Source organism: Aedes albopictus, chromosome 1, assembly GCF_035046485.1.
Source record: "Aedes albopictus strain Foshan chromosome 1, AalbF5, whole genome shotgun sequence".
NCBI lineage: Eukaryota > Metazoa > Arthropoda > Insecta > Diptera > Culicidae > Aedes > Aedes albopictus.
In genome coordinates, this window is record NC_085136.1 from 245,231,870 (window position 1) to 245,255,468 (window position 23,599).

The 23,599-nt window shown below is 41.7% G+C and overlaps 1 protein-coding gene across 5 annotated transcripts in view; it reads right to left on the reverse strand.

Moving 5' to 3' along the window:
- Positions 1-23,599, reverse strand: part of LOC109411862 (rho GTPase-activating protein 100F) — a 293,033-nt gene that overhangs the window by 42,731 nt on the left and 226,703 nt on the right. For all 5 annotated transcript variants that reach the window (XM_062846535.1, XM_062846534.1, XM_062846538.1 and 2 more), the window contains 2 exons: positions 17,852-17,974; positions 17,635-17,772 (listed from right to left, as the gene is read on the reverse strand). In XM_062846535.1, coding sequence (XP_062702519.1) covers positions 17,635-17,772; positions 17,852-17,974 — 261 coding nt within the window. The remainder of the gene's footprint in view (positions 1-17,634; positions 17,773-17,851; positions 17,975-23,599) is intronic.

Here is a 23,599-nt window from a genome sequence, read left to right on the forward strand (position 1 = left end):
GGAAGCAGACCCAGAGGCTCATGGCGGCGCAGCCTCAATATGGAAATAAAGGAAGGCGACTGAAAATGGACCTGGCCACAGGTCAAGGCGATGACTGGCAATCGCCCAGGATGGAGATCTTTCAATTGGATCCTCTGCTCCACCATGAGTTTTCAGGACTGAAAGTAAGTAGTGTAGGAATATCTTCAGGAACATTTTCAGAAACTACTCCAGAGATTCCTAGAAAAAATCATACAAAGATTTCTTCCGAAATTCTTCCTGTACTTCCTGTATTTTCTCGGAAACTTTCCAAGAATTCCTTCAAGGACACCTCCAGGAATTTCTCCTTAAAATCAGTTTCCTCAGACCATCCAAAACACATGATTTACTCTCTTCCTAGTTTAAGCTGAACTAAACTGTACTGTCGAACAATTTGGAAGTGCAAATGATTGTTCGCAGTTTAAAACACCCATTTTGCAACTTGTCAAATGGCACTCGAAAAAGGAAAGAATTAAGAAAGAAAAAACGCCCAACATACATTTACCCGGATGACATCCAGTAACAACGACAACAACAGAATGTCATTGCTAACATCTAATGCAGCTGTATACTACACCCCATCTACAGCCAGTCACACCGAACAAGGACTAAACATTTTGCGAAAAGAAATTATCTCTCAAAGCTGTCGCTTACTTTCCCAGTTAGCCCGCGCATCGCACCATCTCCCCCGAATCACCCACGACTTGAAGAAACATATTCTCGCATTTCTTCTGAACCAAGAAAAAAAAAATACTCCAACCGAACCACGGTCCGGGTCTTGACAAACCCAGCAAAGGAGCTTCTCTACACTTCGTCTGTCTGAGAAGAACCGTACCGTGCAGCTTGGTTTATCAGAATGTGAAATGTATTCCTGTCACATCCACACAACACCATAACACGAAAGCTCCAACCGCCAGCAAACTAACTGCTGCCATCCAAAGGAGGCAGCTATCGGGTCGCGCCGCTTTTGCTGAACTGTTTGTTGTAATCCACACAGATATCGCCACCGCCGCCCGGTTTCGGAGAAGTGGGCTGGATAAAGGGGGGGCTGGCACTGGCACATCAGCTCAAGCCCCCCAATAATGTATGTTTTGTCGTTACGGAGGAGAAGACATCCTCTTATCGTGGTTTGTTGGGAGTCTTTCACGTGGGCCTATATGTCTAATTCAGTTTATAAACTTGTATGTATAAACTTGTAAAATATACAAACTAGAGTGACCCGCACTTATTATAAAAAAAAACCAGATTAACCCACCTAGTGGTGATAGTGCCTTTCTCGTCGAATATGTACCTATGAACTTTCCGTCGACGTTAGTCAAAATGTTCCTGAATCCTGAAAATACTTTATATAGAAAAGCAACAATTTTAACAAAGCCATCATCAATTTGGGAAACTTATTGATGGTACATATTCCGATGTAAAGTTCATCAGCAAAACAGAGCTGGAAAATATCAGACCTCTCAGTTGACTGCTTGACCACCTTAACCCTAGTCGTGTATTGGGGTCATTATGACTCCATTCCATGCACTACGAGAGCGGGGTGAGCGTCAGCTAATGCATGAAGAAGGTTAACTTTATTCACAATCACAGATCACTTTGTGATCTTCGCCCATGTTTATTTCATCACACTTTAGGCTATATTTGTTTTACCATTGGTAACACGATTCATGTAAAATTTGACCTTCGTACGACAAAAATGCAGAAAATGTAAATTTTCCATTCAAATTTCAATCGCAATGAGAAGAGCGAGGGCTCAACCAGCCGCACCCAAATGGTGAGCAGTAATTTTAGAAGCAAAAGGAGATTGAAAATTGAAAAAAAAAACTGTATAAGGTGTTGATGCGATTAAGTAATATTTTTTCCATAAAACGTTGATCCATCCTACTATACATTTACAATGCTGGAATCTGAAATGGTGTGATTTGAAAAGATCGCTTTGGGCACGATTTTTTTCTTTTGCATATATGAAGACTATGACCATTTCTTCACTTATAGTCTTACCCAACGTTTACAGGCTATCATTTGATTTATCGTTTTGACTTTCATTTTGTTCACTGTTATAATGCGCGCTGTTTGATGTGCAGCTTGCATGGGTTTTGTTAAATTTTACGTTTGACCACTTCTGGTGGGACACCTGGAACCGCTTTTGGTTGTCTTAAATATGGTCTAAGACTTTGGGTTACCTAAAAAGCTGAAAATCAATGTGATTTTCTTGCTAGCCGTTCAGCCAATTTTTGAAAGAGCCACGATTTTACGTATCGCATGCATGATTTTGGTTTACTTCTATTAAATCTCTTCCAATGGGTCACCCGCAACCAATTCTGAAATATTATTACAAGTTCTAGATGTAGCCTGAGACTATTTTCTTGTTGAACGTTCATCAGATTGTTAAAAACGCCGCTATGGTTTAGTTCCCTTCTATATTTTGCCACTTCCGATGGGTTACTCGTCACGTCAGCAGTCCTGGAACACTACCGGTTCTCCCAAATATGGTGTGAGATTATTTGTTGGCCAACCGTTTATCATGTTACTGAATAAGTCATTCTTATGTCACATGTATTGATTCTCTTTTACATTTGACCATTTCTGGCGGGACACCCGGAAACCGTTCCGTAACACACTGATATGGCTTGCAACTATTTTCTTGCAACTGTTCATCATGTAACCTAAAAAGCCGTGAATTGAGGTATCGCATGCATGGGTTTGTTTTCACTTTCGGCCCGGAACCGGTTGCGGAACACTACCGATAGTCTCTCAAATAGTAGGAACCTATTTGCTTGCAAACGTTTATTAGGTTATCAAAAAAGCCGAGCTTTGCTGTGTCGCATGCATGGGACAATTTTATATTTAGCCGCTTTCAAAGTGAAACCCGGAACAAGTTTTGGAACTACTGACAGTCCATAATGTGGTCTTAGCATACTTCCTCGATAACCGGTCATCAAGTTGTTGGAAAAGCCGTGATTTGATGTGCCGCATGCAAAAGTTTTGTCAAATTTTATATACGGCCACTTCCAGCGAAACTTCCGGAACCGGTTCCGCAACACTACTAGTTCAGATATGGCCTGAGTGTTTGTTTCATGCCAAGCTTTCATTATCGAAAAAGCTACACTTTGCTATGTCACATGCATGGATTTGGTTCACTTTAATATTTGGCCACTTCCGGCGAGACACCCGGAACCGGTTCCGGAACACTACCGGTTCAGATATGGTCTGAGACTGTTTTCTTGTTAACTGTTCATCAGGTTATCAAAATTGCCGCAGGTTGATGTTTCGCATGCATGGGTTTGGATCACTTTTATATTTGACCACTTCCAGCGGGACATCCGGAACCGGTTCCGAAGCACTACCGGTTCATATATGTACTGAGTCTTTTTTCATGCCAACCTTTCATTGGGTTATCAAAAAAGTCGCGCTTTGATATGTCGCATGCATCGATTTGGTTCACTTTTATATTTGACCACTTCCGGCAGGCATCTGGAACCGGTTCCGTAACACAACCGGCTTAGATATGATCTGAGACTGTTTTATTGCTAAATGTTCATCAGGTTATCGAAATTACCGCAATTTGATGTGTCGCATGCATGACTTTGGTTCACCTTTATATTTGGCCACTTCCGGCGGGACACCCGGAAACGGTTCCGGATTACAACCGGTTCAGATATGGTCTGAGACTGTTTTCTTGCTAACTGTTCATCAGGTTATCGAAATTGCTGCAATTTGATGTGTCGCATGCATGGCTTTGGTTCACTTTTACATTTGGCCACTTCCGGCGGGACACCCGGAACCGGTTCCGGAGCACTACCGGTTTAGATAAGGTCTGAGAATGTTTTCTTGCTAACTGTTCATCAGGTTATCCAAATTGCCACAGTTTGATGTGTCACATGTATGTGTTTGTTACATTTTTATGTATGGCCCCTTCCAAGGGTACTGGTCCGGAACACCTAAATGGCCATAACTCCGGAACGGCTGGACCGATCCAAACCATTTCCAATAGGAAACAATGGGACCAGATTCCGCGTCGAATGAACCGTCGGTCATTAAAATCAGTTGAGGTTTACTGCCAAAAAGTGATGTGAGTTTTTTTTGTACACATACACACATACACACACAGACATCACCTCAATACGTCGAGCTGAGTTGATTGGTATATGTGACTCGACCTTCCGGGCCTTCTATCAAAAAGTCATTTTTGGAGTGAACATATAGCCTTTCCAGTACACTTAGTGTACGAGAAAGGCAAAAAACATAAAATTCTAAAAATGACAAGTCTTACCTCCTGAATCAGTTGTGCCCAGAAGCTACTTTCAAAATTTTAGCGAAATCGAATGTTAGGCTTCGCTAGAACCAGAAACGGGTTTTAAAAACTCTCGTAAGAACTTTTTTGAAAAAATACTCCAGTAAGGAAAGAAATTACTCGAGGAAATGCTTCAAAACTGTTCAGAACTTCACCATATATCTCTATGCGTAGTTCACACTGCTCATATGTTTCTAATCCCAACTTCTATCTAAACTAACAGACTAATTGAAGAGCCACTTGGGGGCTATCAAAAGCTCGTGTTAGTTCAGAAAGCTAAATCAACTTCGCAGCATTCCGCCGTAGCATCAATCATCTGGATCGAATAGTGCCAACTAGTTAGTGGCACAATCATGCTACATCTACAGATGCTCGATTCCGCTCGAATTGTCTCGACCCGGAGTGCACCCTTGAAGCAACTTTTAATTGAATTATTTCTCCACCATTTGCATCGTAATCATCGTCGTCATCAGTTCAGATTCACAGGGTCAGGGTTGCTGGGCTGTGGAGAAGTTAAACGACAATGAGGTGCGGAACCAACATGGCAGCCGGACGAGAACCGCCAGCCGGTTTCGTAACTGTTGCTAGGCCATCTCTTTAAGGATTTAAGCTTCATCGCCCGAGTAGAGATGGATAACAATGAAATAGCTAAACAGTGCCCAGTGAAATAATAACTTTATATGTTTGACTTTCTCGTACACTCTCTTGAAATCGCCTTAAAAGTTTAACAAGCTATTTTTTCAGTTATTTGAAAAAAAAAAATGTCAGTGATGCCATAACTGTATTTTTTGCAGTTATTGTCATGAAGCTTTTTTTCTATTGATAAAATTTGATCCACTTTTTGAAATTCTCTCTTACCAAGATTTCATAAAAGATTGTACGCAGCAGTAGGAAAGTTTATCCTGCTGCTGTTACTCTTCGCTTGAAGCAAATTGTTACAGGCCGAGAGCAGCGGATGTACACGCCGCCGTAGGGAAGGAAGTGCAACAAACAATTCGCTTCTCGCTTCTTACGACAATGAACGATCACCAACATCGTCACCACCGATTTGGACCCGAGCCCAATTGCACAAGAACAGCACCGGAGATTTGGCTGTTTGGTGGAGAAACGGAAGCCCAGTCAAGGAAACTTGCTAGAAAGCTCTTTTAGAGAGTTTTAAAGGGAACCAAGTTTTACTGCCTCTGAAGATGGGAGGAGACGTACTTTTCCTTTAAGTCACATGGCAGCTAGGGCAACACGGAACAAGTTAGCTTTTTCAGTTGCATGGATGCAGATGCACATAGAAGTAACAGAGTCAATTTAATAAACAACATGTTGTGTTAACGTACAACATTGAATGTTTTAGATTCTATGTGAAGTATTCTGACCATTCTCCGTTTCTACAGTGAAATAGTGCAAACAGCGTAGTCATTATAATTTAACGCCTCTTAAACAACACAGTTATCCAAAACTTTGCTCAAACATCGTCAAAAGAGGCAACAAATCATCATATCAACGCTGCACAGCACAGTGGTACGAAATACAAAAAATGACGCAATTGAGAAACAGATTTTTGGCGGACAGAAAAATACTGGATCTTATGTAAAAAATCCGGAGAATCCAATGGTGCCAACCCTTTTCCAGAAAATGACAAAAAGTGACCCATTTTGCTCCTTTCCCCTTAAAATTATACATACAAAAATCTGTTGATCTTAAAGTTGGTCTCAAATCTTTTCCAACCAAACTGAATCATGCAACCATATTTCGGGTAATTTGACCGGAAATACCTCCTCATGACGAAGGAAACAAACCTGTTGATGATATCCAAAGTCATCCTATTTCAATGTTTGTATGCACGAACAGCGCCTAAGACAAATCACTAAAAACCACGCTGTTTTATGTAAAAAAGGTCCAAGGAATTGAATGTCGGTATTCCCTTTACTGTAAAATGGCGATATGTAGCCCATTTCAAATAGGACTTTTTGATCTTTTAGCTTTAGTTAGAATTATCCATTAGAGACTTAATTCATTCTTCCATTGTAGTTGATTTTTTTTGAAAATATCAAAAACTTCGATAAAGAGATTCAAAAGTCATGCTTCCATGTAAGATGTCAAAGAAATCGATTCCAAAATAAGAAGAGAGATCAAGCATTTGAGGATATTTTTGCCAAAATTTCATGGGGAAACTGATGGTTGAAGTTAGCACTTAGTCAAATCGTGCTGAGCAGCGCGGGTTTCATTCCCACCGTAGCTGCCAGGAAAAGTTTTCGGCTGTGGCACTGGGCGTGTTTCCTTCAGAGAGCCAATAGCTTACTGGAAGCATTATTGAACATTATTGAATTATGACAAAAAATATTATGAGAATGTTTGTTTCCAGCCTTAGGATCAATCAATGTTTCAAAAGATATTACAAAAACTTTGCAAATTCTACCAAGGATTTCATCAGAAATTCCCACAGCAACTTCCAATTTCTCCAGAAATTCTACAAAGGATCCTTCCAGAAGTTTTACAAACAGCTGTGTAAGAAAGGCTCGGCTAACTGGAAGGCCGACCCAAGAGAAATCTGAGGAAGCCTCCGGTTCGGGCGAGGTTAGTAAATCTCACCCCAAAAGCACCATAAAGGCTAGTCAGTCCGCCTCTAAAGGAAAAGCTCGAAGCTTACATGCGACTCCCTGCTCTAGTGGTACCAAACCAAAGGTATCTAAACAGGGCAAATGGAGTGCAAAAAGCGACAGTTTGACCACAGAGGCGAAACTGGCGGGCCAGGTCGCTACAGGGAAGAGAAACAACCCAAACTGTAACACCAAACGACACTCTGATGATCCGCAACATCCAAAGCCGGATAGTCGTCGTCCGGAAAAAAGCGGGAACCCCGGAAATGGCGACTAAAGTTCTGCAAGTGAACCTCCACCATGCTGAGAGCGCCACGGGTGTGCTCTGTCGGAGGTTCACCAAAGAGAATCTAACCGTGGCCTTCATTCAAGAGCCATGGGTCAATAAATTCAGAATACAAGCTATTCCACAACACTCATGTAAGTTGGTATATGATGACAGCCAGCTTTCTCCTAGAGCGGCTATTTTATTACATAACAACTGTAAATACTTTCCAATTTCAGAATTCATAAAAAGGGACATCGTAGCTGTTAGGATGGAGGTACCTTCCGCTAGAGGGAGTAGAGAGATCTTGATGGTCTCGGCATACTTCCCAGGTGACGTGGACGAAATCCCTCCTCCAGAAATAGCTGCGCTCGTAGCCTACAGCCACCGACACAACATCCCCTTCGTCATAGGGTGTGACCAGGGATGGCATTCACCGTTTGCAAAGAGTTACATTCACTTGCTTCTATCTCAGTTCATAAGCATGCTATCAAAAAACAATGTATGGATGACTTTTACCTTGTAGTTTTATCTGAAAGTTTGCCGAACTTCATAAGGGTCGCACACGCATGCTTAACTCGTGAGCGAGCTGTGAAAGCAACTCTCCACGCCGTGAATGTAATTTACATTCACGGCGTGGAGAGTTGCTTTCACAGCTCGCTCACGAGTTAAGCATGCGTGTGCGACCCTTGTGATATTCGGCAAACTTTCAGATAAAACTACAAGGTAAAAGTCATCCATACATTGTTTTTTTATAGCATGCTTATGAACTGAGATAGTAGCAAGTGAATGTAACTCTTTGCAAATGGTGAATGCCATCCCTGGGTGTGACGCAAATGCACATCACACCGTATGGGGAAGTACAAATATAAACACCAGAGGTGAGTACCTGTTACAGTTTCTCTCTTCCAAGAACATTGACATTTGTAATGTTGGTGACAAGCCCACGTTTGAAAACCTCATTCGTCAGGAAGTTTTGGACTTGACTCTATGTAGTCGGTCTATCTCTGATAAAATAAAAAAAACTGGCATGTTTCTGAAGAAATATCAATGTCAGACCACAAACACATCATCTTCGAATGGAAAGGGGGTCTAACGATAGAAAAAACGTTTAAAGATCCTAAGAAAACTGATTGGGAATCCTACTCAGCTATCCTACAATCTGAAGAGTACATCATAGAAAGTCACATCAAGTCCATTACACAATTGGAAGATGCGTCCAAATCCATTAAAAACAAAATCCTTAATGCCTACCAAGAGAGCTGTCCAACTAAATCAACTAGTTCGAGCAGAGACGTTCCATGGTGGAATAAAACTCTTGAGAAGCTTAGGAAAACTGCGCGTAGGGAATTCAATAGTGCCAAGCGAACCTGGCGATTGGAGCCTATACAGAAAGGCCCTGACGAACTACAACAAAGAAATAAGGTCAGCCAAACGGAAATCGTGAATTCTAATGTGTGAAAGCATAGAGAATACACCCGTAGTGGCCAGACTCCAAAAAACTCTTTCAAAAGACCACTCCAATGGTGTGGGTAGCCTCCGAAAGACGGATGGTTCGCTCACTGTAGAGCCTAGCGATACACTGAGCGATTTGTTAAAGATCCACTTCCCTGATTCAATCCCTGAGTCGAGCATCGGCGACCAAGACACTGGAATTGCTGTCTCAGATCCACAAGAGATCCAATCATGGGTTTCTGGATCTAAAAAAGACGCAAGAAAGGTTGCAAAGGAAGCTTTCACTCGGGCCAGGGTTGAGAGGGCTGTGAGATCTTTCGAGCCATTAAAGTCTCCTGGCATGGATGGAATATTTCCAGCGTTGATCCAAAAAGAGTGTGGGAATGCATTCTGGCTTTGAAAAACTTATCCATACACAATCGAGTCTATCTATATTGGATCCCAGGACATACGGGTCTAGAGGGAAACGAGATTGCTGATGAGCTAGCCAGGAATGGATCTAATGAAAGGTTCATTGGCCCTGAGCCCTTCTGCGGGATCTCAGACTGCTCTGTAAAAATGGAACTGAACAAATATATGGTCATTCAAATCACATCAAACTGGAATGCACTTCCCCATACGAGCCAATCCAAAAAGCTCGTAACGATAAACCCCAAGAAAACCCAACAACTATTAGGTCTCAACAAAAGGGATCTCAACATCTCTCTCTCTCTTCTTGGCGTAACGTCCTCATTGGGACAAAGCCTGCTTCTCAGCTTAGTGTTCTATGAGCACTTCCACAGTTATTAACTGAGAGCTTCCTCTGCCAATGACCATTTTGCATGCGTATATCGTGTGGCAGGCACGAAGATACTCTATGCCCAAGGAAGTCAAGGAAATTTCCTTTACGAAAAGATCCTGGACCGACCGGGAATCGAACCCGTCACCCTCAGCATGGTCATGCTGAATACCCGTGCGTTTACCGCCTCGGCTATATGGGCCCTCAACATCTACACCGGTCTAATAACTGGACACTGCCCCTGCAGATACCATCTACAAAAGATCGGAGCAATCCAAACCTCAAATTGCCGCTTCTGTGACGAGGAGAGGGAAACATCAGAACACATCTTCTGCTATTGCAGTGCACTCACCCAACGTAGGTTCAAAGTTCTCAGCAAACCCTTTTGCTGACATATGGATCTTATCTCCCAAGGACGTGGTTGGCTCCATAAAGTTAGTCTCGCCATAATGGGGGAGTCACATACTATAACTCAGGATCTCTATTAATCAATAATAGATGGTCTTGTGTTCAGTCGATACCAAGGTATCTCAGTGACAAATATGTTACTCAGATAACTTGCGTAGGGGAGGAAGAGGTAACCCCGTCACCTTAAGCATTGGGACTATTCAAAATTAATGTAAGAGTTAATTTGATATTTTGACTACGCAGAATGTTTGATTCATTAGTATTTTATAAGGTTTGTGCATTCAAATTTTCAAAATATGTTTATTCTACCGAATTATATACATAACACAAACATATAAAATATTGATGTTGTAAATGCAGTGCGGGTAAGACCGTCACCCCTATGGGGTAAGGCCGTCACCTAACGGGGCAAGTCTGTCATACCTTTTTTTCAAGATACTTTTGAAGATTTTAATTTGAAAATGTTTCCAACATATTTTTGACGAGTTGTGATGGTTTACCAATTATTCTAATCAGTCGTTTTTTATATGAAACATCTTCCCTATAATCGTTAATTTTACAGTATATGCGACACATAAAATATTTCCAGAAGTCATTTGTTATAGAATAATTTTTCTTAAATGAGAATTTTGGTTCTGTGCCATTTGGCCCAATGTCAATTGGCCGAATGTGAATTGGCCGAATGCCGATTGGCCAAAAACCATTTGGCCAAAAGAATAATTTTTCGGTTTGGCTGAATATCAAATAAGGATAAATCTACTTAACGTGGAACAATTCGTCATTGAAATCATCGTGATCATTTAACATCTGAAAGCAGTTTTTTCGTTCGAAACTAAAATGTTTGCAGCGAAAATGTATTCACTGTATTCCTCATGAGGAATGGAATACAGTGAATACATTTCCATGGCGATTGTTTTGACTTACAGCGAAAAAACTGCTTTTCAATTTCCGAAAAATGATGACGAATGTTTGAGCCTTAAGGCGAAACTGGAAGCATTTCCTCACTTTTTGGTTTTGGATTTTTTATTAAATAACGAAGCAATATTTTCAAAATCGGTTTTCGTGCACATGTAGAGTATGGATCAAGGTATCTTCTGAATTTTTTATGTAGTGGGAAATGTTTTTCGTTTTTGCAGAAACCATTTTTGAACGAAATTTCACAGAAAAATGGTTTTTGCAAAAATGGAAAACATTTTCCACCTCAAAAAAATTCAGAAGACACCTTGATCCATACTCTACATGTGCACGAAAACCGATTTCGAAAACATTGCTTCGTTATTTAATAAAAAAATCAAAACCAAAAAAATGAGAAAATGCTTCCAGTTTCGCCTTAAGTGATCATGTCGTTGTTCTCCATGTACATCAGTGTAACTGGAAAGAACAGCCTATGATAAAACCATTCGCACCATTGTAAAAAGTACATACTACCAAAAAACCTCGCTCGTTCTCTTCTTCTTTTTCTTCTTGGCATTACGTTCCAACTGAAAAAAACCTGTTGTTCTATGAGCACTTCCACAGTTATTAACTGAGAGCTGCCTCAGTCAATGACCATTTTTATCGTGTATATCGTGTGACAAGCACGAAGATGTTCTATAGTATGTGCCCAAGAAAGCCAAGGACATTTCCTTTACCAAAAGATCCTGGACCGACTGGAAATCGAACCCATCACACACACGGCGATACCTCGATATATCGTAACTTTTAGCTTGATATAATATATAACGTTCGGCTCCGTAAAGCGTTAAACGTCATTGCGCCTCGATTAACTGATCTAGATGAAAATAATTATGATTCTATTTTACCAGCCCTCAGGTGATTCCTTGAAGAATCCCTGGAGGAATACCCGAAAAAATCCCAAAAAGAGTTCCTGAAATGATCCTCGCCGATGAGTGACGGGCTTACCCGAAAAGCCAACTTTTCCTAAATTGCACTGTAATTTCCGAAAAATTGCTGAAACTGACCGTTCGATGAATCTTGGCACTGAAGAATAGTACAGATGAGAATACATGATTGATTAATATAAATTTCTGTACTTGTTTTGTAATCCAGAGGCTAAATTCTACCGACTAAAAGTTACATCCACCGTTGGTGCAACAACGTATGCGTTAGTTTTGTTGATTTTCTTCGCGTTTGACAGGTCAATATTGGTATCATGTGTCTCAAAAGAGTAAAAATGGTACAAACAAATAAGGTGTATGAACAAAAAGCTACTAAATAACTATTTTCTGGTAGAATCATTGGGGTGACGGGCTTACCCACCCTGACGGGGTTACCCGCTTTTCCCCTACCTCACAGCAAAGGGTATATCACAATAGTTCTAAAATCTGGACGCAGTGATCTTCACCCGACAAACGAGAGAGAAGAAAGTTGTTTATGAGTTTCTGCAAAAATTCTTCCAAGGATTTCTTTAGAAAATCCTTCAAGGAATTACACTATTTTTCGGGACTTTTCTAGATTTTTTTCGGAAAAAATCCTTCGAAAATTCCTTTAACCTTCTTCATGCATTAGCTTGCTCACACCTCGCTGACCTAGTGCACGTTTAGGGGTCATAATGACCCTAATGCACGAAGAGGGTGAAGCATTTTCTCAAACGACCTTCCAATGATTTATTCCAAAATTTTCTCCGGGGTTTGCTTTAGAAATGCGCCTTAGCCGATCCGGACCATTTTCAATAGCAAACAATGTGGTAAAATTCCGGTTCGATTCGAGCTATAATCCGTAAAATCGGTCAATGAGAAGTTCCTTAAAAATGAGTGAACTTATTTTGTGCACAGACATACATACATACATACATACATACAAACATACATACATACATAAAGACATCATCTCAATTCGTCGAACTGAGTTGATTGGTATATGCGACTTGATCCTCCGAGCCTGTTTTCGAAAAAAAAAACATTTTTGAGTGAACATATAGCCTTTCCAGTACACTAAGTGTACGTGAAAGGCAAAAACTTCCACAGATATTCAATGATTCTTGCATGGCCTCTTGCTGAAATCCAACCTAGGATTTATTTAAAAAATATTTCACGATTTCCTGAAAAAAAAAAAATCTCAGGGATTCTTAAAAAATATCTTTCAGGAACTTCTTTGGAAACTTCTCGTAGATTTACTTTAAAAATGTCCTCCGAATTTTCTCCAAGAACTCGAAGAACTCTTTGAAAGTCTTGAACGGATGACTTCTAAAAATGTTGCATGGATTCCTTTAGAAGATACTTCAAGAATTCCTTACTACAAATCTTCCAAAAATTCATCTACGAATTTCTTCAGATTTTCTATTTCAAAGATGTTCTTCTTTAGTCGGGGCCCTCGGCGCTAGTGGTCACACGTTTGCTTCATAAGCAGATGGTCATGGGTTTGATCCCAGCCCAGGCACTTTCGTCAGTTACTCTTTCCCCTGAAGGCCGCTGACACTGACCCTCTTCTGAGCCTATGGCTCAAACGAGCCCGGATTACTTGGACATCGGCAAACGGTAACTGATAATGGACCCCCAATCGAACTGGAAAAAGGAACAACCAATAGCCACACATCAACCATATAGCCGAGGCGGTAAACGCACGGGTATTCAGCATGACCATGCTGAGGGTGACGGGTTCGATTCCCGGTCGGTCCAGGATCTTTTCGTAAAGGAAATTTCCTTGACTTCCTTGGGCATAGAGTATCTTCGTGCCTGCCACACGATATACACATGCAAAATGGTCATTGGCAGAGGAAGCTCTCAGTTAAAAACTGTGGAAGTGCTCATAGAACACTAAGCTGAGAAGCAGGCTTTGTCCCAGTGAGGACGTTACGCCAAGAAGAGGAGAGGAGGTTAAGAATAAAATTCAAAGTTTTCCGGAAAATTTCGTATCAGCTTCTTTAAATGATTTCGTAGATATCCTGACTGGCAGAAACAAAACTCAAGTGAATGTTGGAGGTAATCTCGAAGAAACTCTGACGGCATTCCGAGAAATTTTGGTGAACATTTCATATAAAATCTGATTGCATTCTTGGGAATTCCTGCAACGATTTCCAAGAAAATTTCATTGAACCTTATGAAGAAAATTTATCTTCATTTCAGATAAGCTTTGGTAAGAATCTGGTGCGAATGGTGGTAATAACTTATAAATTTGCTGTTTGTGGGATTTTAAGAAAATTTCGGTGGAACTGCTAAAACATTCTAGTATTATCTTCATTCATATTAGAATTTCACCAGGAATTTCTGTTGTAATTCTTACCGGTGACTTGAATTCTTTCAATAGTTTTTTGTTTGAAATTGCATCAGTTTTTTGTGATCCCTCATGGAGCGCCTTCTGGAACTCCTCTAATCGTTTCTAAAGGTATTTAAACATGAGCTCTTTTTGAGATTCCTCCAGAAATTCTTCATCAATTAGGTTTTCCTCCAGGAGTTCTCCCAGAATTTCTTCTGGGATACATTTGAATCTGTAAGTTTTTTCTAGAATTTCCACAGAAATTCTTTTGGTAACTTCCCGAGAATTGCTGCAGGGGTTTCCAGGCAATTTCCTCAGAAGTCCCTAGAAATTTCTCTTGGAATTCCCAGGGAATTTCTCCAGCATTTTCCGGGAGTTCATGCAAAACTTCTTCGGGAATTCCGGCAGAAGTTTCTCCAGACTTTCTTGAAGTTCCTCAGTAAGAGTTCATCGGGAATTCGTCCAAAGGTGCCTCGGGAATCTATTCAAGAGTTAGTTCTACTAGTAGTTCCTCTGGATTTTTTCCAGAAGTTTCTCGGGCATTTCTACAGGAGTTCCTTGAAAGTTCCCCGCAAATTTCTCCACGGATATTTCTTCAGGAGTCCCACGAGGAGTCCAAGAGTTCCGTGGGAGTTTCTTGGAAATTCCTCCAGGAACTTCTCGGGAAGTCTTACAGAAATTCCGCTGGAATTCATCCAGAAGTGCATCAGGAATTTCATTAGGATTTCAACAGGAATTCATCCAAATGGTCCCTATAAATACCTCAAGGAGGACCTCGAAAATTCATCGAAGAATTCCTCGGGAATCCCTCTAGGATCACTGGAAATTACTTAAGGATTACCCCGGGAATTGTTGAGGATTTCCTAGGAGAATTAATAGCGAAGAACCAGATGCATTTCTGATAAATTCCTGGAGGATTTTTCGAACATCTTCTGGCATTCCCGAGGAAACGCTGGAAAAATTCTCGAGGAACTCCAGGAGGCAGAAACTCCTGGAGGAAATCCGGAAAAAAAGCTCGAGGAAATCCTACAGGTACTACCGAGAAACTGATGAAGAAATGCCCATGGAGCTCCGGAGAAAATTTCTGCGGAATTCTTGGAGGTATACTAAGGTGGCCCAAACTTATATGAAAAACAAAAAATTCGAAAAATGCCAAATCTTACCTCTGAAATTAGTTGTTTTGGACTCCCAGAACCTACGTTCAAATTCGAGCAAAAGCAATTAAGCCTAAGAGGCGCTCAAAACGCTTGAAGTTTGTATGGGAAAACATAGCCATACAGCCAAACTTTATTGTGGTTTTTCCAATACATGAAGTTCAGGTGTCTTCAAACATAAGACATATCTTCACATCTTGCATCTTTGATTATTACTTCGAGCTTATTCTTGAATGTATGTTCTTCAAAAATGTATGGTGGACAATTGAATTTTATAGAAATACAGTGTTCATAAAAACTGAAATTCTTAAATCTTATTGTTCTAGCAAATCAAATGTATCAAAATCAATGAATTGAGTAAATCGATGTCTAAATTTGCTGTCATCAACTCGTGCATTGTACATTTCATAAAGTAAAATTGTATGTTCTTTTTAACAAATCAAACCTGATGGAAAATAATACAAGTAGTTTAATGAAGTGCAGCACCTCACAAGAAAATCCCTTTTTTGTTTACATTTGTTACATGCGATGTTTGATGAATTTATGCTTGAGTTGAGGTTTCACGTGGGTTTACGTAGGGTTTACGAATGTGGGTTGCAAGTAGGGATAACCCGATCAAAGACGAATAACAAAATGATAACAACTTCTGTTACCTGGTTATCGTCCGTTTGATAATTGAGTTTGTTATCATTTAGGTTGAATTAAGAGCCAACATAACAAAAATGATAAGTCAAATTTACTTCTCGAATACCAACATTATAAGAAGTTAAGTTATCATTGAGTTCAATTTGATAACTAATTGTGTTATACAATATTTTGCTCAACATTGCATTTAGTTATCGACATGAAATAATACAGCGGATTGATAACTGGTTTTGTTATCAATTAGTTATCATTCAGAGCTATTTTATCGACAAAAATAGCAAAAATAGCAATGCGACTGGTGGAAAGCAAAATCTATTTTTGGATTCGAGGTTCATCAGACTCTCAGTTTTGGGAAAGCTTTGAAATATGCGCTTGGAAACTCATAACATATTTTGTTATCATTTTGTATTTTTATGTTATCGTGATAGACCAAAATATTAGACAACCAAATTTGTTATCATCTGGTTATCATCAATTAGAAAAGATGATAAGAAAAATAACGAAATGATAACGCAGATAACACAATTCGTTATCAAAGTGATATCACTTTGTCATCCGCCTTTGCTCGAAAAGGCTTTATTTTATCTTTATTAACGAGATTTTTGACGCTACTTTGGCTAGCTCATCTCGCGACTCACGGCTTTACTTCCCTTCCGAAAGAAGTACCTACATTTTATGGGTTTATCGAGAGTGGCATTGGATCCTTTTTGGTCACTGCATCTGACACGCACCGGTGTAGTCTTGTCATACGCGTTATTAACACTTGCCCTGATTCTTCGCATATCGTTCTGGTTCATGCTTCCAATCTCTCGTCTGTGCTGCGATGGAAAATTTCCAAATTTCTCACGTCTTCTGTTGTACTACGTTATGAAACGATAAAATAGAAATTGTATTCTGACCAGCTTAGCTCAGCAATTATCCTTCTGTGCATCGTCAACTGGGACCAGCTAGTGCAGTCGTTGAGTGTTGAGTTGTTGGCGAACGAGAGCAGCCGGCAAGTAATAACAATTATTAAAGTGCAATAAAGTGAATATTAGATTCGTTCGAGTCGTTTTTCCTCTTTGGGCAGCAGTTGCTCGCCACGCTCTTTGCACCATTACTTTGGAAAGTTTGCTCGTAAAAAGAGCATCTCCAGTTCTGTTGCGTATTTCGAAGTCAAGCAGCAGTAAGTTGACCTAGTTTTTCGCGTTGGAAAGAATACGTCTTCCAGGAGTTTGAAGTACGAGCTGTTCAAATATCTTTGAAAAATAAGTTCAACATAGATAACTTTGAAGATGCTAACACAAGCTTATAGCAGTACTTGAATCCAATTCAGCATCCAACGAGCTTTAATAACATCTTGACAATGAGCCTCTGCACGAATCTGGCGTACTGCTCACTCCCACAGAAAACTTGAAAACAGTTCGCACAGTAAGGGTATGTTCCAATTGGCTAATTAAAATTATTTTTACTTAAATTTGACAGTTCGAAACTTAAACTTGACAGTTCTCCTAAGGACATAATTATCGAACTGTCAGGTTTAAGTTTTCAAATTTTCTGTGGGAGTGGGCAGGACAGGGCAAAATCGTGCAGAGGCTCATATTCCGTCGCGTCATCTTGGTTTGCTGTATTACAGTAAAACCTCCATGAGTCGATATTGAAGGGACCATCGACTCAAGGAAATATCGAGTAGTGGAAAAAAATCCTTTGGAAAGCTTTTTGAGGGGACCATCATAGTAACCCAGAAATTATTATTCAATATGGAAAAAATTACCTCCATGAGTCGATATCGAGTCAAGGAAGATCCACTCATGGAGGTTCGACTGTAGTTAAAATCCGGAAAAAATACTTACCCTCAGGCAACCACTGTTGTAGACGGCCGACTCCAGGGCTATCCGGGAGATGAACACACCGTCGGATCGGTCCGCTCCGTTACCCTCGCGAATGTACAACCCCAGGGTTTGGCCAGGCCGTTTGACGATTTCCACCAGCTGTGTGGATCAGATTGAAAGACAAGAACAAAATATGTGAGTAAAGGTTATGACGTAGGTTTAACATGATGAATCTCACCTGAACCGTGTGCCGAGCGTCGGCTTTGTTGAGAAACTTCTGCCCGGCTTCGACGGCCTGCCGACTGCCCATGCAGCGGGGTTCCAGGATTCGCACTATCATTTCACCACGTCTTTCCACAGCCTGCAAATGGAGAGGAGAAATTGGAAATGGTGGATTAGAGATCTTTGTGTGGCAATAATGTTTCTCATTGAATAATATCAAGCATTCGTAGAGTTATACAATTGAAAACAATCCAGTAACCATTCTTCCCATTTAGTAATTGTCAGAGAAAACTTTGATTTGATAACTGTGGTAGTGCTCATCGAACACTTATATTAGGTAGATTCAATAGAAATTCAGTCATTTTCTGATAATTAAATTTGAAACTTCTTCATGCCTTTTACATTTTTCTTTTCAGTTTTTTGGGAGTTTCTGTTTAACATTGAATGTGAAACGAACTCACCGATTTTTTAAAGATCTTGACCTGACAAAGATACTACCCCAACCACTGTTTCGCAAACTTACTGGTTGCTCGGTCACGTTTCTGCTAGTCTAAGCAATGCCCCATCCACGAGATACCAAACTCATTTAATCTTACCCCCCCTTCCCATTAATTCCACCTCTCGGCAAGTCCCGCCGCCACAGTTCACCACAAACATCCGTCCAAAGAAACCTCCCCTCCACACAGCTGGTGCTACATATTATGTATTCAAACAACGTCAGCCATGTTTCTACATCATTCTCGAATGTTAATTACTCTCTACGACTCCGACGCCGGCCGCCACCTTCGTCTCATCTGACCCACCTCCCACACAGAACCGTGCGTTGAATCAACTGGGATTTATTTATACTTTCCCATCGAGCGGAACGCTCCTACATAAACTAAGTTCGTCTTCTCCGGGAGCAGTAAGTATACCGGGTCGTCGGACCAACCACCGGTACCGTCTCGTCGTCATTCACTCATTGTTCCTAATCCCGCTTGATCCCAACGCCCATCAACCAACCGCCCGCGGTCTTCGGTCGTCGAGTCGGGTGTAATTTTGGCAGGTGGACCAAGTGGATGCCCTTCTGGCAAAACTTTTTGGCCGGGGTTGGTCTAGGAACCGGATACGATGCGGTGTGTGGCGTCACAATTAGGAGGAAAGCGGTGTAAATTTCACCTCAACTTTCATGCTGATTTTAGAGTAAGGTACTAGCTTTGCCGTCGGACTGTGTGTTGCTGAGGCTCGGCAAGGATGCTGACGAAGAACTGAGTTTTGTGCATAATTTTGACTAGGAACAATACGCTCAGGAAACTCTTTGTAGCGACAGAAGTTCAATCAATGAACAGAACTTTAATTTGTCACCGGCTTTCGACAGGTAATACTAGAACCGCTTACGTAAAACATCATCATGGATCACAGATAGTGATGCTCTAATTGGCAGCTGGAGACGATAAGTGACAGGTCTCGAATTCAGGATAATTTACTTTGAAACAGCTCCAAGCCTTTTCCAATGAAAAAGGAAAGCCATAAAAATCAGGACCTGGAAAGCTTAAAGATAATATGTGTTACGTTCATGCAGATCGTCCTCCGCTTGGTCGACCCACCTAGCTCGCTGCGCTCCACGTTTTCTTGTACCGGTCGGATGACTCTCGAGAACCATTTTAGTCGGGTTGCTATTCGACATCCTGATGACGTGACCCGCCCACCGTTGCCTTCCCTTTTTTTGCGGTATGGACGATGGTTGGTTCTCTCAGCAGCTGATGCAGCTCGTGGTTCATTCGCCTTCTCCAAGTCCCGTCTTCCATCTGCACTCCGCCATAGATGGTACGCAACACCTTCCGTTCGAAAACTCCAAGGGCGCGTTGACCCTCTGCACGTAGGATCCATGTTTCGTGCCCATAGAGGACGACCGCTCTAATCAGCGTTTTGTAGACAGTTAACTTCGTGTTACGGCGAACTTTATTCGATCGTAGAGTTCTGCGGAGTAGACGCGCAGAGCTATGGAGAATCATGGACGAAAACGGCTTTCCTGGGAAGCTGACTAGACTGATTAAAGCAACGATGGACGGTGTGCAAAACTGCGTAAGGGTTTCGGGTGAACTATCCAGTTCATTCGAATCTCGCCGGGGGCTGCGACAAGGTGACGGACTCTCATGCCTACTCTTCAATATCGCTCTGGAAGGTGTGATGCGACGAGCCGGGCTCAACAGTCGGGGAACGATTTTCACAAAATCCGGTCAATTTGTGTGCTTTGCGGACGACATGGACATTATTGCCAGAACATTTGGAACGGTGGCAGAGCTGTACACCCGCCTGAAACGTGAAGCAGCAAAGGTCGGACTGGTGGTGAATGTCTCAAAAACAAAGTACATGCTGGCAGGCGGAACCTAACACGACCGGAACCGTCTGGGTAGTAATGTTACGATAGACGGGGTGGAGGCATTCGTCTTCCTCGGATCCTTACTGACGGCTGTCAACAACGTGAGCCGTGAAATTCGGAGGCGCATCATCAGCGGAAGTCGGGCCTACTACGGGCTCCAGAAGAAACTGCGGTCGAAAAAGATTCACCCACGCACCAAATGCACCATGTACAAAACACTAATAAGACCGGTGGTCCTCTACGGGTACGATACATGGACCATGCTCGAGGAGGACCTGCAAGCACTGGGAGTTTTCGAGCGACGCGTGCTAAGGACGATCTTCGGCGGTGTGCAGCAGAACGGTGTGTGGCGGAGAAGGATGAACCACGAGCTCGCTGCACTTTACGGTGAACCGAGCATCCAGAAGGTGGCCAAAGCCGGAAGGATACGGTGGGCAGGGCATGTTGCAAGAATGCCGGATAACAACTCTTCAAAGCTGGTGTTTGCTACTGATCCGGTTGGCACCAGAAGACGTGGAGCACAGAGAGCACGATGGGCGGACCAGGTGGAGCGTGACCTGGGGAGCATTGGGCGCGACCGAGGATGGATCGTAATGCTGCCGCCACCTGTCGATCACCTCACGCTCGCTCGTGTGAATATTTCCGTGATTATCTCGGCACATGTCGGCTTGTGGCACAAAGCCTCTGCGCGAGCGGTTCAGCTTCTCGTAGAACTTTCGTGTGTCCTTAGCGCGGTACAGCTCTTCCATCGCTTCGCGATCTCGTTCTTCCTGCTGGCGCTTCTTCATCCGGAAGACTGAGTTCTGCCTGGTCCGCGCCTGTCTGTAACGTGCCTCGTTCGCTCTCGTACGGTGTTGTAGCATTCTCGCCCATGCTGCATTCTTCTCGTTTTGCAACTGTTCACATTCACCGTCGTACCAGTCGTTTCTGTGATTCGGAGTCGCGAAGCCTAGTGCTGTAGCCGACGTACTACCTATGGCGGATCGAATGTCCCTCCAGCCATCTTCAAGTGTAGCTGCGCCGAACTGCTCTTCCGTTGGTAGGGCCACTGCTATCAGGTATCAGGTATCAGTAGGTCGGCTCCAGAGGCACGTTCCCCTCCATTTGGGAAATTTGTCCCATCGCCATGAATATGAGCCTATTTATCATTTAGCTGAGGGAGAGGGAAGGGAGGAATAAATAATGGGATAGGGAAAGGGAAGGTAAGGGAATAGGGTCGACATAATCGCATAAGCGTACCACAACGGGTTCAAACAGCGCCCTGAAAAGGGCACTGTAAAAAACGCATAAAGCGTAAAGTAAGCCTATCGCCAAGGATGGGAACACTCACTTGCAGAGAGTTACAATGGACGACTTTTGCCTTGTGATTTTGTCTAAAAGTTTGCCGAATAGAGTAGGGGTCGCACACGCATACCGAAGACGTGAAGGAGCTGCGAAGGCAACTCTCCACGAGGTAAATGTAAATTACACTCACCTTGTGGAGAGTCGCTTTCACAGCTCTGTCACGACTTTATTATAGGGTGACTGTACCAATTATGGCACTACCTAAGGAAAACTATTTGTACAAAAATAACAAGAAGACCAACGAATGCTACCAATATGTTAAAAGATAGTTTAGTGTCCATACTTTGCAGGAAAAATATAAAAACGGAGCCAAAACTACTTTTAGTATTTATTACAGCGTGTGCCAATGATAGGAACCCTGTACCAGTTATGGCTACATTTTTTAACTTCGGTTCCTTTTCGCACTATTTGCATGCATTTCTTATGGGATTAGCCATAATTGGTACACTATGGCGAAAAAGGGTGCAAGGAAGCCGAAATTTTAAGGAAAATGATTTATTTCTACCATAATTTGAGCAAAATGTGTACTTTAAATGAGTGCAACCATCTTTTGTGAACGTGATCTGTTGTTCACATTTTTTTATTGTTGATATATATCGTTAAAGGGTGAAAATCAACTATGGCGAAGATTTGGTACTATAGCCATAATTGGTACACTTACCCTACGTGTGCGACACCTACTCTATTCGGCAAACTTTTAGACAAAATCACAAGGCAAAAGTCGTCCTACCCGGGTAGAGGTGAAATACTGACGATCAAAACGTGATATTGGTTTGATTGATATAAGAGATAAAAGATCTGAAAATAATATCTGAAAAATGTTCCTGGAACATCTGAACAATATCAAAATTTGATTTTCCAAGATCAAACGAATAGCTTACTGCTATTGGTTAGATCTTACAAGATCTAATTATGATCTGATGATGATGTTCCAGGAGTAAATTTTAGATATTATTTTCAGATCTTTTATCTCTTATATCAATCAAACCAATATCACATTTTGATCTCAATATCAAAATATGCTATTATTGAGCTCTTTTCCTCTACCCGGGTACACCATTTCTTGATTGTACGCTTCTGAGCTGAGAAAACATCAAGTGAGTGTAACTCTCTGCAAGTGAATGTTCCCATCCCTGCATATAGCTACTTGCCACAACGGGTTCAGAACAACAGAACATCCTGAAGATTAGGCTTCTTAGGTCAGTTTCACTTAATCAAGTGTTTACCGAGTACTCGGAAACGCAGTTGCGTAAAAACTGGGTAGTTACATATCAAATGATTCTCAGCTAAGATATACAAATGAAGCAGCCTGTTGAGGCTTGTGGGGCCGTTCATAAACCACGTAGACTTGTTGGGGGGAGGGGGGGGGGTCTGACCAAAGTCTACGCTCCAATTTCAAAATTTTTGTATGGACAAAGTCTACGAGGGGGGAGGGGGGGGTCTGAGATGGCCAAATTTTGGTCTACGTGGTTTATGAACAGCCCCTGTGATGGACAAAATCATAATTAGGAAAACCACATTGGGTTATCTCAACAGGACAGATCGGTGAAGTACTAGATTTGTAGTAATGAGCTGAATTTTAGTATGGTGAGAGGTCAATTCTCCGTTTCTGCAATGAAATGGTGCAAACAGCGTGGGTATTATGATTCCTTGCCTAATTTGATGATGTTTGCGCAAAACTTTAGGCAACAGTGTTGTTGTTTTCTTCATTTCTAGCAACATAAACAACATAGTTATCCAAAGTTTTGCTCAAGCAGCATCAAATTAGACAAGGAATCATAATACTCACGCTGTTTGCACCATTTCATTGCAGAAACGGAGAATTGACCTTCTCACCATACTAAAATTCAGCTCATTACTACAAATCTAATACTACACCGAACGTGCCCCATTGCGTTTCTGCTACGAGATTCCTCAAAAGTGATGGCAAGACTCCCGCATGGGGGCATCCACAAACACTCAATTTCCTAATCGCTGCATGAAGTAATGCCGAGAAGAGATGATGGTTTTTGAGCATTTTGGTAAATTCAATTGGAAATGATTGAAAGATAAATAGAA